We start from the raw sequence: 16,207 nt of genomic DNA on the forward strand, positions 1-16,207 counted from the left end.
AGGACAGCCTGGGTTAGGGAGGGGCCCGCCTGGGTTAGGGTGGCCATGCACCCCGGCCAGAGCTCAGGCGCAGGAGAGCGGACAGGACAGCCATGTTGCTGGTGAAGGCCAGACTGTCGTGGGAGAGGGGAGGCTCTGGTCAGAATCCAGCTCCTCATTGAGGTACAGGGACAGCCAGAGGTCAGCCAGAGAGCAGACTGCAGGGGGATGGGCCACAAGATGTCACAGAAGCTTGGAGAGGCCGAGTGCTGAGAAATGACCAACAGGGACAGGTAGAGCAGACAGGTCACTAAGAGAAACACCAACAGGTTGACTAAGAGAAATACTGAAACAGGTCAACTAAGAGAAACACCAAAACTGACAAAGAGAAACACTGTAACATGCAGACTAAGAGAAACACTGAAACAGGTCAACTAAGAGAAACACCAAAACAAACACTGAAACAGACTAAGAAACACTGAAACACTGGACCAAGAGAACAATGAAACACTTTCACTAGATTTGGCAACTAAATTGCAGTGTTTAAAAGGGTGTCTAATGGAGCAGTGAGACAGGAGCCCAACTGCAGAGGGAAGACAAAACAGGAGGCAGACTGCCATCACAGACAGGTGGTTCTCTTGAGAGGCTTGTTCACAGGGTCAAGGAAAGCAGGCAGCTGTTCAAAGCGGAGCGGAGCCTCCGCCCCAACAGATGCGCTCACTCAACACTGTAGCTACAGGTGAGGGGCTGGAGAGACGGACGCAAGCTCACGCGAGGGAAAAGCAGCCAGGACAGAAGAGAAAAAATAAAATGCAGGAGGAGGAAGAGGGTCCGGAACAGAACAGAACATGGGGGTGGCGGTGGAGGCCCAGCTCTACAAAAGAAAGGCATATAAATATCATCACATTTCAAACAGCTTAAGAATTAAAGTCTGCATAGCCAAAAGTTTCAAACTCTACTACTGCAGATGAAAGGTTGGCCAAATACAACCTACTGCCTGTTTTTATATGGCCCTTGCACTAAAAATGGATTTTACATTTTTAAGCTGTTGTTAGAACAAAAGAGAAAGAAGGATATGTAGCCAAGGTTACAGGTCATCTGCAAAGCCTCAAATATTTCTAACCCTTTACAGGGAAAGTCTGCCAGTCCGGGCTCGGTAGAGCAAACGCCTATCACATAAACTCCAGTCTAACGTGTGTACGATAACAATGTTGAGAAATCAGTTCCAAAAGTCACAAAGTAATGGTGATAGCTATTTAAAAAAGGAAAGAAAACCAGATACCCATTGCCTGGTCTTGAGATGATGATACGGTCTTTCCTGACAGTAATCTGGTTTCATACAACAAGAACAACAATCTGTTTGTCTTCACACCTGGGACACAGCCCTCCAAGTTGGTCTACCTACGTCCACAAAACACACAAAAAAGGAACTGATTTTTGTTTGTGGTTTTATAATGTTGCTATTCAAGAAGAAAAAGAACTAGAAAGTAAAATGGCAAACAGGAGAATGAGGAAGCAAGTTACATGGAACTGCGATAGGGTGCAACGAGTTACTGAAGGGATGCTTAGGGGCCTCACGTTGAGACACAGAGAGAGAAGAGTGGGAAATGACTTCAGGGGCGACGAGCCACAGCCGGTACGCGCAGGTCGGCAACGACGATAATCGTAGTCTACTGGTAATCAGTGTTCCCGTGCTTCTCTCAGTCCACAGGTCCCAGTGTTTCATAAATGTGCAGGTCGGCTACGACCATACTCATACACTGAGTGTACTGCTCAGACCAAAGCTGATTTAGGGGACATAAATAATTCAACTCTCATGTGATTTTCCATATTTCTCGTATATGAAATGGATTTTCAAAATTTGCATCTAATTCTTATCATTTCAAAAGTAAAGACTGGTCAACAGGATTTCTCTCTTAAGAGACAAGGTATATTGAAAATGTATTAAAATTTTGAGATGAATTAAAAAACAAAATCATGATACAGCAACTTGAGAAGTAAAAAAAAAATTCTTCTAGAATGAACTAAGCCCAATTCCTTGCTCTGGTCACACCCTGACCTTTAGAAAATACACATAAAAGAAACACACTCATGCTCCAACCTGCCAAACGGTTCCAGATTTCTACTTTGGAATTATTGTTCAGATCCTATTTAAAGGAGAAGCCTTCTCTGACCTCGAGACCCCATGTAAAAGGTCTACTCAAGAGCGGCCCCTCTGACTGGGGCTCTGCGGCTCGCCCTCTCCTTACACCTGGCCTCTCTGTGCCTGTCACTGCAGCACACGAGTGGAATTACTGCCACAGAAGCACTGCGTGGCGGCGACAGCTTCACGTTTCCACCGGCCTTCCACATTTATTTCCCAGTGGGGAGAGTTAGGAGGGTTTATGGCTTTTCAAAGCAGATCTCCTGAGTAAACACAGAAAGTACAAAGCTACATGAATGTATTGTCATCTTTGTATTCACCCTTTCAAAACAGCTCAAACCAAAGCACTAAGAAACTGTGTCTATTTCTCTTCTTTGAAAAGGAGATGGTGGGAGTGGGGAAAACAAACCTGCAGCCTCAACCCCCCACCCCCACCGGCCCCACAGCGACGAGAGGCAGCTCCAGGGCCTTCCCTGAGCACCTTCCGCTCAAGCTCCAAAGCAGCTCTGGCTCCTGGCGCCACCTTCACTCAAGCCCGCATAAAGTGAAGCCCTCAGCTTCTCCACACCGCGGGGAGCTGCAGATGCTTCAAACGTCAAGGGAAGGAGAGCGGCTCTACTTCCTCAGTGACGCCGGAACGCGGGCCTGCTCCTGGAGCTGCTGCCCTGAGTAGACAGCTCTGTCTCCTCTTCCCCAGCTTTCCAGGCACCAGGAACTGATTCTGTTGGAGCTGACCCTGCCATCTAGAACGGTACAGAAGCAGGACTCCCGGCAGGTCAACTCTGCCATCCCACAGCTACCTTGCGCCCCTCTCCCCTCCCCCAACTCCTACTTGGCCACACAGTGAAATATTGTGGCAAAAAGCTTCACCTCATTGGAAATGGCGTGCTCAGCACCCTAACCTTCATCAACTGGCAGACTGCAGTCAACAACTCTCTTCCATGAAGTCCCTGTCCCTGGAGACTCAATACAACGGGCTTTAGAAGCACCCGGCCCACTTCTGTTTCTCCCCCTAGATAAAGGACGAAAGGATGGCATGCTGAAGGTAACACCACATACAAAGGAACCTGCAGGAGTCACGTGGAGGCTCACGCTTATAATCCCAGTACTTGGGAGGCGGAGACAGGAGGACGGCAGGCTCGTGGCCAGCCTCAGCTTCTTAGCGAGACACTACATCAAAATTTAAAAAAAAGGAACCTATAGGAGAGAGGGTCTACTTGACAGAGTTAGAAGAATGTTATGGAGAGACGGACATTTGAAGGATGAACGTGTCAGTCAGCGTTTTACTGCTACGACAAAACACCCGAGAAAAATAACTTAGAGGAAAGACATGTTGGCTTGTGGGCTCAGGGTTTCAGCCAGTCTCTGGCTCTGCCGTTTCTAGGCCTGTGAGGCGGTGTATCGTGGTGGACAGGCGTGGGCAGAGCACAGCCAGGAAGCAGAGGTACGGCAAGGGCTGGGGACAAGCCCCAGGACACATCCCTCTGACTAGGCGCCACCATCTGCTCTACATAAGCCCACGGTCCAGTGGAGAGAGGAGTCCTCAGTGGATGAAGCCGCTCCTTCCCAAGAGCCACCTTTGAACACCAGAGCCAATCCTCACTGTGTGGGTCTGTGGGGGGCCAGCCCAAATCTAATCCTTAACCACAAACATGAACTTGGCCGCCAGAGCACAGCAGGAGGTCAAGAAAGGCAGCGACATACGCACACAGAAAAAGAAAGACCGCGTGTAGACAGGAAAGTGCGTGGCCGGCCGAGGCACACGCAGTGCTCCCAGCCCGGCTGCTCCCCTCCTTCCGTGGAGGCCAGCTCGACACCTGCTGCCTCTCCTCTCCATCCCAGTCCCCACCTTCGATTGCTGGCCGGTCCATCAGTTGATTGCTTCCCTCGTTCCTGATGTTGGCCGCCGCTCTGAGCTGAGGTCACTGCTATGGTCCCTGAATCACTGAGCAGGTCCAGTCTTATCCCTCCCCAAAGCTGACACAACAGTTTCCTCCTCCTCTTCCTCCTCCTCCTTTTTGGGGATTAAACCCATGGGCGTTCTACCTCTGGCTGGCTACACTCACCAGCCCCATTTTTTTTTTTTTTTTGAAACAGGGTCTCACCTGAAGGGCCTAAGTTGCTGAGGCTGGCCTTGAACCTGCGATCCTCCGGTCTCAGTCTCCCAAGTACTGAGATTACAAAGTGTGCCACCACACCAGCAAACAATTACCTTCTTAAAGCAGAGCTTCGTCACATCACCAGTATCATTCTTTAACAATTACCAACCACAGACTGAATAGAAATCTAGACCAACCCGGCACTCCAGAACCGCTCCTCCCATCCCCCCCTGCACGGTCCCACCTGGCACTCCAGAACGGCTCCTCCCATCCCCCCCCTGCACGGTCCCACCTGGCACTCCAGAACCGCTCCTCCCATCCCCCCCTGCACGGTCCCACCTGGCACTCCAGAACCGCTCCTCCCATCCCGCCCCTCCAAGGTCCCGCCCAAGCAGCTCCTCCCCTCAGAACCCAGGAGTGCTCCGGAAGGATCTCTATGATTAGAATCGCTTTTATTCTGTGATTTACACAACTGATAGGTACAATTTAAGAGCAGAGCCTATACTTTACGAAGTCTTTCCGGTGCCCCTGATTCAACGCACGCAGTTCGTGATGGAGGCCATCACTGCCTCCGTTACGAGCCGGCCTGCTCTCTGCTTCTCCTAGACACTGGGAGGGTCACCTTGCAGTCGCTCCCCCGTCCAGCCAGCACCTGGTACTCACTGAGATGTCCTGAGTTATCGACCGTGTATTGGTTGAATGAACGTGACCAACCTGTATCAGCCCCCTGATTACACGAGGTCCTTCTACTGTGAGCTGTACCTGCGATGGGATAATACGCAGGCATTCTGGACAGTGCTGGTTCTTCGGTCCTTTACTATTGGTAAATAGCATCTTGCTAAGTTGCCCGGGCTGGCCTCGAACTTGAAATCCTTCTGCTTCAGCCTCCTGCGTAGCTGGGATTAGAGGCGTGCATCATGGTGCCAGGCGGGGATGACATTTCTAAAGAATATTCCAGGCCAGGCACGGTAGCACCCACCTGTAATCGCAGTACTTGGGAGGCGGAGCAGACTGCAGGTTGGAGGCCAGCCTCAGCAATGTGGTGAGCCCCTTTCATAATTTAAAAAAGGGAGGGCAGCCGGGTGTGGGGGCACACTCTTGTAATCCCCGCGCTTGGGAGGCTGAGACAGGAGGATTGCACAGGTTCAAAGCCAGCCTCAGCTACTGAGTGAGGCTCTCAGCATCTTAGTGAGACCCTATTTCTAAATAAAGCATAAAATAGGTCTGGGTGTATAGCCGGAGGTAGAAAAGCCCCTGGGTTCTACCCCTGTACCACAAAAAAAGGGGGGGCTTGGAGTATAGTGTAGCCTGAAAGTTGAATGCTCCTGGGTTCACACCCCCACTGCTACCCCCCAAAAAAAAAGAACGTCCCAGCAGTTGTGACAGTGATGAGCATTTTCCTAAGCCCCTTTCCTATCCAGAAGAAAGAAAACTGAAAGACACGTTCCAACCACTCCCCCTGCCCCGCGGCAGGAGGCGGGAATGAGTACCTGGCTCCTCCCGGCCAACAACAGGGACCCTCATCTTATGCACGGGATGAAGCTGGTAGCTCTCCTCACACAACTGCAGCCGTTAAGGAGGCCAGGAGGACAGCAGACCCACGGACTGCATGCCCAAAGAGGGCCTCTCATCTGCTGTCCGTACAGAGCCCACCCCGCTCAGGTGCAGGGACCTCCAAGTCCCGGGGACCCGTGCTCCCCACCAAGCACAGGGGAGTCATCGGCCAACAGCGGCTCCTGCTGTCCTCCAGTTCCACCCATGACGTCGACGGCGAGCTGCCAGGCGCGGGGCAGACACGATCATCAGCGATCTTCCTAAGGGATCTCAGTACTCTCCAAAACGCCCCCTCCACCTCGGCTTCATCCCAGTGAACAGCCTCTTTGTGTGAAGAGACTCACATCCGCCTCGTGTCCTAGACGGGAGGTTGCAGCATGGCGTTTCCTCCAACTCGGGGACTGATCGATATAAACAATTTAAGAGACAGAGGTTTGCAAATATCTTGAGCTCAAAAATATTAGACAATGTGCAATTATTCAGAGCAGGGGCAGCTGGTTACTGATGGATGCTAAGACGATTATAAAACATGTTTCAAGTTGTTATCTATTTGTGTTATCATAAAAATCACACATATCAAATGGTCTTTAAATGTGTTCTTTAAAAGACATAGAAATACTTTGTAGCAGAGAACCACAAAAATAATTATGAGGGAAAATATACATTTAAGTTTCTAAACTGGGCATGGTGGCCCTCGTTTGTAATCTCAGTACTTGGGAGACTGAGACAGGAAGATCCCAGATTCACAGGCAGCCTCTCAGCTACTTAGTGAGGCCCTCTGCACGTTAGTGAAACCCTGTTACAAAATAAAAATAGAAAGGAGAGCTGGGGATGTAGCTGGGAGGTAGAATGCCCCTGGGTTCAATCCTCAGTAACTCAGTCACCCCCCCCCCACTTTCTATATTCATTAACACACTAACCCCCCAAAAGAAAACAAAGACATTTTACCTGTCTGTATTCCATCATTCAAGTTGATTTTAAAAAATCAGTTTTCCCATCCTTGACTGATGCTGTACACTGCTTCTCAAAGCTTTATTGTTTGTATATTTGTTTTACCTAACAAAATATTTCACCTAGCTCTTATTTTCCCCTAAGTGTTACTTAAAACAACAACAACAACAACAACAACAACAACAACAACAACAACAAAAACTATGAACAGAGAGAAAAAAAAAGGCAAACTCCTTTACCACCATAATAAGTGATGAAGTGCTACAGGCCAAGTCTCCCTTATGAACCAGTGCTTGGGACCAGAATGTTTTAGCTTCAGGCTTTAGAATCTGTCACCTACAAAGTGAGACCTGTAGGGGATGGTGCCCAAGTCTAAAAGGAAGCTCCTCTGCTTCCGTGCACCTCGAGCACATGGCCTGAGGGAAGGCTAACTCTGGTGTGTCTATGCTTATACTCTGATCGACCACACAAGGTCAGGGATGGAATTTTCCACTCGTGACATCACGTTGGTGCTCGAGAAGTTTCTGACTGGAGCATCTTGTATTAGAGATGCTCTGTGTATTTATATTTCATATTAATTCCCACAATAACTGTGTGGCAAGTTAGGGCATTTCCCGTTTATCGCCATGAAGTAATGAAAGCAGCAAATGGCAGGCCGCTGGTCTGCAGCTCAGTCACTCTGGCAGTGGGGACTCTGGAAGACGCTCGCAGACTGCTCTTCCGAGCACAGGGGTCAAGAACGCCAGCTGGCTGGGTATGGTGGTGCATGCCTGCAACCCCACTGCTTGGGAGGCTGAGACGGAACATCTCAGGTTCACAGCCAGCCTGGCAACTTAGCAAGGCCCTCCACAACCTAGCGAGACCCTGTTTCAAAATAAAAAATAAAATAGGGCCAGTGGTGTAGCTCAGAGGAAGAATGTCCCTGGAGTCAACCCCCATACCCCCCCCCACACACACACATAAAAAGAACTTCAAGCCGGGCGTGGTGGCGCACGCTTAGAATCCCAGCATTTAAGAGGCCGAGACAGGAGCAGTTCGTGGACAGCATTGGGTACTTAGTGAGGTCCCTTTGCAACTCGGTGAGACCCTGTTTCAAAATCAAGACTAAAAAATAGGGCTGGGGGTGTAGCTCAGAGTAGAACGCCCCTGGGTTTCACCCCCATACTGCAAAAAGAACTCCCGCTGAGCACTGAGGCGGTTAAACGGAGGCGAGATGGATGCGGTGGGTGCATCAGAGGACCCCACTGACAGCGAGCTGCCACCTTGCCCGTTTCCTTTGTCTTTGGACTTGCTGCGGCTTAGAAGGCACAGAACCCACAGGAAGCACTCAAATTCAAGGCTGCAGCCAGAGCCTGCCACGGATTGTGCCCCACACCCGCATCCCCGCCTTAACCCAGACCTCTAAGTCACAAATTATTCATTTATATTACAGCGCCGGTATACAAAATGGTAGCCTTGTCTCCTTCAGGAGGAGGCGGCTCCCTAAAGCACTTCCTGCAGGTGCTCACGGGCCGTGACTCCTCATTTGTCCTCGTCGTGTCTCCTTTATGGAGCACGAGTAGGTCTTGGGTCCCACTCTGACAGCATGAGAAGAACGGTAACACTTTAAATAACGCATAAGACGGCTTTGCAATCTGGATGCTCAGCCTTCGCCATTCAAATCGAAATCCTACAGAACCACAGTTACTCTGTGGAAAAGCATTTACTTGACTCTCTAAATTATAAAATAAAAACTGCTATGAGAATGGTGAAGGGGCAGGGTGTGGGAGCACACACTTGTAATTCCAGTACTTGGGAGGCCAAGACAGGGGGATCGCAGGTGCGTGGCCAGCCTCAGTTACTTAGTGAGGCCCTCCACAACTGAATGAGACCCTGTTTCAAAAATAAAGAATAAAGCCGGGCGTGGTGGCGCACACTTGTAATCCCTGCGCTTGGGAGGCGGAGACAGGAGGATCGTGCAGGTTCGAAGCCAGCCTCGCTGGCTTAAGAGACCCTGTTTCCAAATAAAAATATAAAAATAGGTCTGGGAGTGTAGCCCGGAGGTAGAGGGTTTCCAGGAAACCCCCCCCCCCCAATGCCTCTGGGTTCAATCTTCAATACCATAATAAATAAATAAAATAATGAAGGGGAATAATGGAAAAATCCAAACTATAAGAAGTAGTAGGGCGTGGTGGTGCACGCTTGTAATCCCCGTGCTTGGTAGGCAGAGACAGGAGGATCGCACAAGTTTGAAGTCAGCCTCAGCTGGCTTAAGAGACCCTGTTTCCAAATAAAACATAAAATAGGTCTGGGAGTGTAGCCTGGAGGTAGAAGGCCCCTAGGTTCCATCCCCAATACCACCAAAAATTAAAACAAAACAAAACAAAACAAAAAAGGGCCGGGCGTGGTGGCGCACGCTTGTAATCCCAGCATTTGGGAGGCTGAAACCGGAGGATCACAGGATTGCAGCTAGCCTCAGCAACTTAGCAAGACCCTGTTTCAAAACAAAAAGAAAAAGTATTTTAAAAGGCTGATGCTAGAGCTCAGAGGTGGAGTGCTCCTGGTTTAATCCCTAATATCACCCCCCCCCAAAAGGAAGAAAGAAAAAAGGGGAGGTACAAAAGGGTAAAAGGATGAGGACTCATCAATTAGGCAAAAGGTAAGGATTAGAGCTAAGCTCTATCAGTATCACTCAAAACGACAATCTCCAGGGCAGCTCCACGGGATATCCAAACGCTCACTGCTTCCCTTTCTGTTAGAGTCACTGGTCTAACAAGTTAGAATCTTATCGATTTGTTTCATCATGTGAAACCTTCCAAAAGCCTCTCTAGAATTAGCGCACTCACGGATGCGAACAGTGATGAACACTGTCTTGGACACATAAAGCGGGAGCCCAGGCTGAAACAACCAATCCAGAATGAACTTGGAGCGCTCCAATTTAAAGCACTTAGTCTCCCTAAAAGCCCAGATAAGAATCCTTCTGTGATCATCCACAGCTGAACACAGTTTAATATTAAGTTTTAAAAATTCACATAGAAGCTAGGCGTGGTGGCACACCCTTGTAATCCCAGCGGTTAGGAGGCTGAAGCCGGCAGCCTCAGCTACTACTTCATGAGGCCCTTTGCAACTCAGTGAGACCCAGTTTCAAAATAAAGAATAAAAAATAGGGCTGGGGGTATCGCTCGGAGGTAGAATGCCCCTGGGCTCCATTCCCGGTACTGCAAAAAATAAAAGATAAAAAGACTAAAAAAGTAGGGCTGGGGGTATAGTTGGTAGGTACAATGCCCCTGGGTTCCATTCCCAGTACCACAAAACAAACAAACAAGCAAACAAAAAAACTCACAAAGGAATGGGGTTTACAAACAAGACTGTAAATACAAGAGAGAGGGAGAGGGAGGGAGGGAGGGAGAGAGAGAATGAATATCATTTTGAACCACTTGACTATAAGCCCTTCAGGTCAGATTTAATCTTTTAAGCAGTTGTTGGGAAGACTTAAGAGTAGGAGGATAAAAACAAGGCCTAGATCCATTAAAAGACACAGGCTCAATTCATTTCCCATCACCAAAACGTGTGGCAAGAGATGGGCACAGTCAATGTGATTTTCAGGACGCTCAGGATTTGGTAAGAGACTCAGAACCTGGAGCGTCTAACCAAATCCCGAGCACAGAGAAACTGACCAGGCTACGGTCACTACTCAGAACCCGTATGGCAGTCATTCAGGGATTGCTGCTGATACGAAGGACGACAAACCCCCAGCACCAGTGGAAGATACAAAGATTGTGAAAAGATCATAAAGAAAGCAAAGGCCAGCAAGCGAGCATCGCTCTGAAGCCGCTCTGCTGCCACCAGGGAACGCTTCGCGGGCGTGCCCCGCACTCACCAGGAAGCAAAGACTCTGAAAGGAAGCTGCTCGGCTAATCAGTAAAGCAACCAAGCACAGGGCGCTGGAGACTAATAGCATGCTCCGTACACAGCAGACACACTAATGCACTCGAGTGTTCCTGTGACATTAAACTACAGGATAAATTCCAGGGACTCATAAAAATGACGACAATTTCCATTCACTATACAACTTGACCTCCAGCGGAGCTCGTATCAGCCTCCCGCAGTCGTTCTGATGGCACTGTATGTCAAATTTTAGAATTAGAGGCCAAACAGGATCATCAATAATTAGGCCTTGGGACATAATCAAATTACGAGCATGAAACAAATGCTTGTCACAACACAATGTTATTGGGCTGGATTTATAGACCGGAACGCCCCACAAAGTCCTGCATGATACGGGAATGTTTTAATATTAATGTATAATGATAAAACCTTAAAAAAATAGAAGGAAAACTCCCCCTCCCCTCCCTAAACCACATACACATGAAGCAAAACAAAAATAGCCTAAGTAGAGGTAAGAGTCACGGCTTGACACCGCACTGTCTTGGTATGGAGTTCTGGGAGAGCATGTGCTGGTCTGCATTCCCTGGTGAGGCTGCCACTGCCCCCATCAGTGCCCAGGTGAGCAACGGGCCCCACCAGGGCACTGGGGAGTGTGGGGGCAGGCCAAGCTCCTCATGCACATCAGGGCGTTGGCACCTGCCACAGGATGTTGGAAAGCCCTCTCTCTCTCTCTCTCTCTCTCTCTCTCTCTCTCTCTCTCTCTCTCTCTCTCTCTCTGCCATACTGGGGATGGAACCCAGGAGCATTCTATCTCTGAGCTACACCCCCAGCCCAATTTTTTATTCTTTATTTTGAAGAGGGTCTCACTGAGTTGTGAAGGGTCTAAGTAGCTGAAGCTGTCTGCAAACTGTGATCCTCCAGTCTCAGTCTCTTAAATGCTGGGATTACAAGCGTGCACAACCACGCCTGGCCGTTTTCTCTCTTTCTAAAACACACACACACAGACACAGTAGCACAGAGCCATATAATTTAAACTTCCACGAATCAGGAGAGAAAGGGGTCTGAACTCCACATCTGCTCAGTGCCACTGGGCCAGATTCAGAAGAGCAAAGTCTGAAACATTCCAAAGAAAGGGAAATTTCCTATAAACCTCAAGGAGCTTTCCCAGGACTCAGGGTTTCTGAGAAAGGAAAGACCAAGGGTTGTTACAGCTATGATTTCAGTCTTGCCTTTCTTAAAGGGCTGGAGCTATGTTTAGATTTAGTGTTTCCAACAAACCAAAGGAAAAATGTCATCCATGGACTGGAAAGAGGACAAGCTAGGGAAAGGGTGTCTGAGAAAGGGCGCCCCACTCACTGCGCTGACAGGATGTGAGGTCCCGCCCACCTTTCCCAGAGCATCTGTACCCTGAGGCTGCGGGACAGCTCTACATCCCAAACTCAGGCCTCCTTGGCCTACCCTGAGGGGTTAGTTGCTGAAGTTGTTTCCTGCCTTTTTCCTTCTATGCTTAAAGTTCTCCAAAAGTGGCATGCTTGAGAAGTCTACTAGAAGGAAAAACAAATGCCAGGCCATAGAAAAGTGCAGAAGATGAATCCATTAAGTTAGAAGACTTATCTGAATTAAGTAAAAAAGCGCGTCAAACAAGCTTCTTCAATTCCTGGTGTGACAAAGTTGGATTGGTTCCCACTGTTGAGCATACATACACGCATATGTATACATGCATATGGTTTCTAAACCATACAACTTTCGACCTCTTGTCACAATTACTCAAATAAGGCTAACTAAAATATTAAAATTCAGATTTTTAAGGAACTTCAGGGATTACCAAACTTTTAAATATCTAGTTCATATATTACTATCACAGATATGTGCTTTAGCTCTCAAAGGAAAATAGTAAAAAAAGAAATCAAATTCTAGAACATATAAATTCATTTTGTTTTGGTGTAATTCTCTAAATCCCATTCCTACAAAACATGTACATTATAAAAGCCCAATATATTGACATTAAAATTATTAAGCAGTCTGTTTCTAGGTAGAAGTAAAGATTGTTCTAATTTGAAATAGACTTAAAATTGATAAGCTTCAAGGAACCACAAGAATATTCTACCACTTCAAAAGTAGTGGGTTATGGAGGCACACGCTTGTAATCCCCGCGCTTGGGAAGCTGAGACAGGAGGATCGCGCAGGTTTGAGCCAGCCTCAGCAACTTAGGCTCTCAGCAACTTAGTGAGAGCCTGTTTCCAAATAAAAATATAAAAGAGGTCTGGGAATTTAGCCCAGGGTTCCACCACCAGTACCACCAAAAACAAACAAACAAAAAAAACAACTTAAAGTAATTACTCTAACATTGAGGAAATATATCAACTGATTTCATGTTTACTGGTAAAAATGTTAAAATATCTATCTTAGCCTCATCAACTGGTGAGGCCCTCTGCAAATTAGTGAGACCCTGTTTCAAAATAAAGAATAAAATATCAGGCTGGGAGTGGAGTTCAGAGGTAGAATACCCCTGAGTTCAATCCTCAATACCACACATAAAGAAAATAAAGAAAGAAAGAAAGAAAGAAAAAGATTGTCCTACCAACTGCCAAAGTAGTTGAAACTAAAAATCAGACAGTATGTAAAAGTGCCTGGTAGTCACTTAAATTGTAATATAAAGTAAGCCACCAAGTGGCAGGTTTTATGCAACAATAGTTACAGACAAGTGATGCTGTGACTTGGGACAGGAAGAGAAGGGTGGGAGGCATCATCAACTTGGAGCCCAATCCTAGTTCAAGCTTCACAATACAAGCCCCGAATGGTCCCTGAGCTCCCATTTTTCTACTTAGAAAGTGGACAGAGCTGGACAAGAGATCTCTCCTAATCAGTGGGTATCACTACTTCAACAGACCTGTGTGCCGACCTGTAAAGGGTTCCAAACTCGATTATATATTTCTTCACAGTGGCTCCAAGACTGAATGAGATGGAAACACAGTGTATCCCCCCTTTGTCAGATTAGTGAGCTGAAGCCAAGCCTAGGCCATGGATCAAAAAAGCTCACAGCTAGGAGGAGTAAAAATCGGGGGCAGCCTTCAAGCTCTTGAGTCCAGCACACTCCTCAACCTGGGATAACTGCCCGGATAACAAGGAAATATAACAGCGCCAAGCCTCTCATGCCAATGTGCCGTGGCAGGCAGGCAGGCATTCAACACTCTTACTAAGCCTCTAGGCACTATTCTTTCTCGGTGTGAGCAACTGAGCAACAAACAGAAAGAAAAATCCCTGGCCTCACTGAGCTTACACCATGGTTGAGACAGAGCCACAATGTAAGTGAGTGAAATATAGGGTGAATTACAGTGTTAAGTGCTACAGGGCAAAGTGAAAGGAGGTGGAGAGTTCAGTGATTCGCAACGTCTTTTAAACAGGCCGGCTGCCATTTAAAGAACTACAACGCATTTAAAGTATTTCCTAAGCATGTCCCCAAACAAGAACTAGTCTGGATACGACCCTGGCCTGCCGGTCCAATTTGATATATTGATTGTCCTCACTTCTGAATTGCCAGCAACGAGCAGTCTATCACACTGGCATCTACATTCCATATTAATGCCCCCCCTTCCACAAAGGAAGAGGGCAAAGGTAATTATAAGAGAGTCAGGAAGATCCAGACGTTTCGAAGGCACTGGAAATCCTTCTGAGTTAGCACGAAGGTCTCCTGATGCAAAGGTTAAAATGTAGTTTGTGTGCTGAGTTCTGCTGGGACACAGCCCTAAGAATACAGTACGCGTCCTCTTGATTTTTCTGACCTGTCAATTCTGGTGACATTGTCTACCATTAATCTATATTTAACCAGCTTACTGGGCACTTTCTCCGGCTTTTAGCATCTTCCCCTTTTTATAAAAAAAGGAACCCAAGTTTGCAGGGCAATTGCTAAAAGAACCGATAGGAGCTGCCCGCAAGATCTGATACGCCTGTATAAGCACTGTCTTAACCTTTTAATTAACCTGGTCAGTTGAGCTGGTAAATCAAGTTAAGCTTTGTTTCACTGAAGTTTTAAAATGCGCTCTACTCGCTCACCATTTCCTGGTCCTCCGTGGGTGGCTGATCCAGAGAACAGCAGCAGGTCTTTTAAAAAATCCAACAGCCTTTAACATGTGTAACACACCTTTCTCTTAAAAACAGCTGTCACGTTTGACAGGCGGGCCTGGACCTTGGGGGTCGGGTCACGGAGCCCCAGGAGATCCAATGGGGCTTTCCTTCCGCCCACACCGGGAGCAGAGGTGTTTGTTTGGCTTCTCCGCGGGGAGGGGCGCCCGGCCCAGCCCACTGCGCGTCGCTTTGGAGGAGAACCGCCCGCAAACTTCTGCCCGGTTCGCGGCCCCACCCAGCTCGCGGGTGCAGGGCCAGAAGCCGCCCCGATGGCGTCCGGGGGTCTCCGGGTCTCCCAGGCCTGGAAGGATCCAGGATCCAGGCGGCTGAGGGCCGAGGGGCCGCGCCCCCTGCCCCGGGGCAGCTCGAAGGGGCGCGGGCCGAGCCCCGGGCGGCCGGGGACGCCGCGCCCAAAGGTGACCCGGGCCCGCCCTCGCCGGCCGCGGCCCCCGCTCACCTGATGTACGGGCTGGCCGCCGCCAGGATGTTCTTCTGCACCGGGATCTCCTCCCCGTCCAGGACCAGGTGCGCGTCGCAGAAGCGGGACTCCTCGCGGAAGGAGCTGAGCGCTCGCAGCAGACGCGCGGCGTGCTGAGGATCAGACACGGCGCTGCCCTCGGCCATCGCGGCGCCCGCGGCTCCCGAGGCCGCCCGGCCCGACCCCTCGAGCCGCCCGCGCCCGGCGCGCTCACCACGCGCGCGCGCTCCCGCCGGCCCGGCCCCGCTCTCAGCGCCGGGGAGCGAAGCTGGGGCCCCCGGAACGCACCTGCGCCATCCGCGGCGCGCGCAGCCGGCGCCTTTAAGGTGCTGCGGCGTTGCGTCATTTCCCCGCGACGCCTCCGCACCCTCGCGCCCCGCCCTCGAGCTCCGAGGCGGCCAATCAGAAGGCCCCGTCCCCCGCCCGCGCCCCCCGCGGATCGCGGTCCGGCGCAGCCCAGGTGCCCCGGAGCGCGGCGGCGCTGAGAGCGCTGGGCCTCGGCGGCGTCCCCGGAGCCGCGAGTTTGAATCCGAGCCTCAGCTCTTCCACCGATCGCTCCGGCCGCGGGACGAAGACGAGGATTTCTGAATGCGGTGGAACCGGGGCTCCGCGGCTGGAGCCTCCGTCCTGTACGGGAGCAAAGGAGCTCCCCCAGCCCAGAGCTCGGGGCCGGCGGACCCAGAGAAGGTGGCTTTGCGTGCGTGCCACGGGGAAATGGGACTGGCCGATGCAGCAGGAGGAAGTCGCCGGATGCGTTCAGATTTTCAGGGCCTCCTTGGCCGGGGTAAGAAGGTCGATCTTGCTCCTCTAGGTGTTAGGCGTCATGGGAGGGTTTTATTTTAAATACGCAGGGGATTGAACCCAGGGATATTCTACCTCCGAGCGACCACCAGCCCTCTTTATTTCGAAACAGGGTCTGGCTGAGTTGCTGAGGCTGGCCTCAAACCCGCGAGCCTCCTGTCTCCCGCCTCCCCAGCACTGGAATTACAGGCTTGAGCCACCACGCCCGGA

The 16,207-nt window shown here is 49.8% G+C and overlaps 1 protein-coding gene across 1 annotated transcript in view; it reads right to left on the reverse strand.

Annotated features, from left to right (window-relative positions):
• Positions 1–15,342, reverse strand: part of GAN (gigaxonin) — a gene marked incomplete at both ends in the record, with an annotated part of 44,518 nt that extends 29,176 nt beyond the window's left edge. The window contains one exon of the mRNA XM_080703141.1: positions 15,176–15,342. Coding sequence (XP_080559267.1) covers positions 15,176–15,342 — 167 coding nt within the window. The remainder of the gene's footprint in view (positions 1–15,175) is intronic.
• Positions 15,343–16,207: the final 865 nt, after the last annotated feature.

The sequence above is a fragment of the Muscardinus avellanarius genome (assembly GCF_963383645.1).
Source record: "Muscardinus avellanarius genome assembly, chromosome: 10".
NCBI classification, from domain to species: domain Eukaryota; kingdom Metazoa; phylum Chordata; class Mammalia; order Rodentia; family Gliridae; genus Muscardinus; species Muscardinus avellanarius.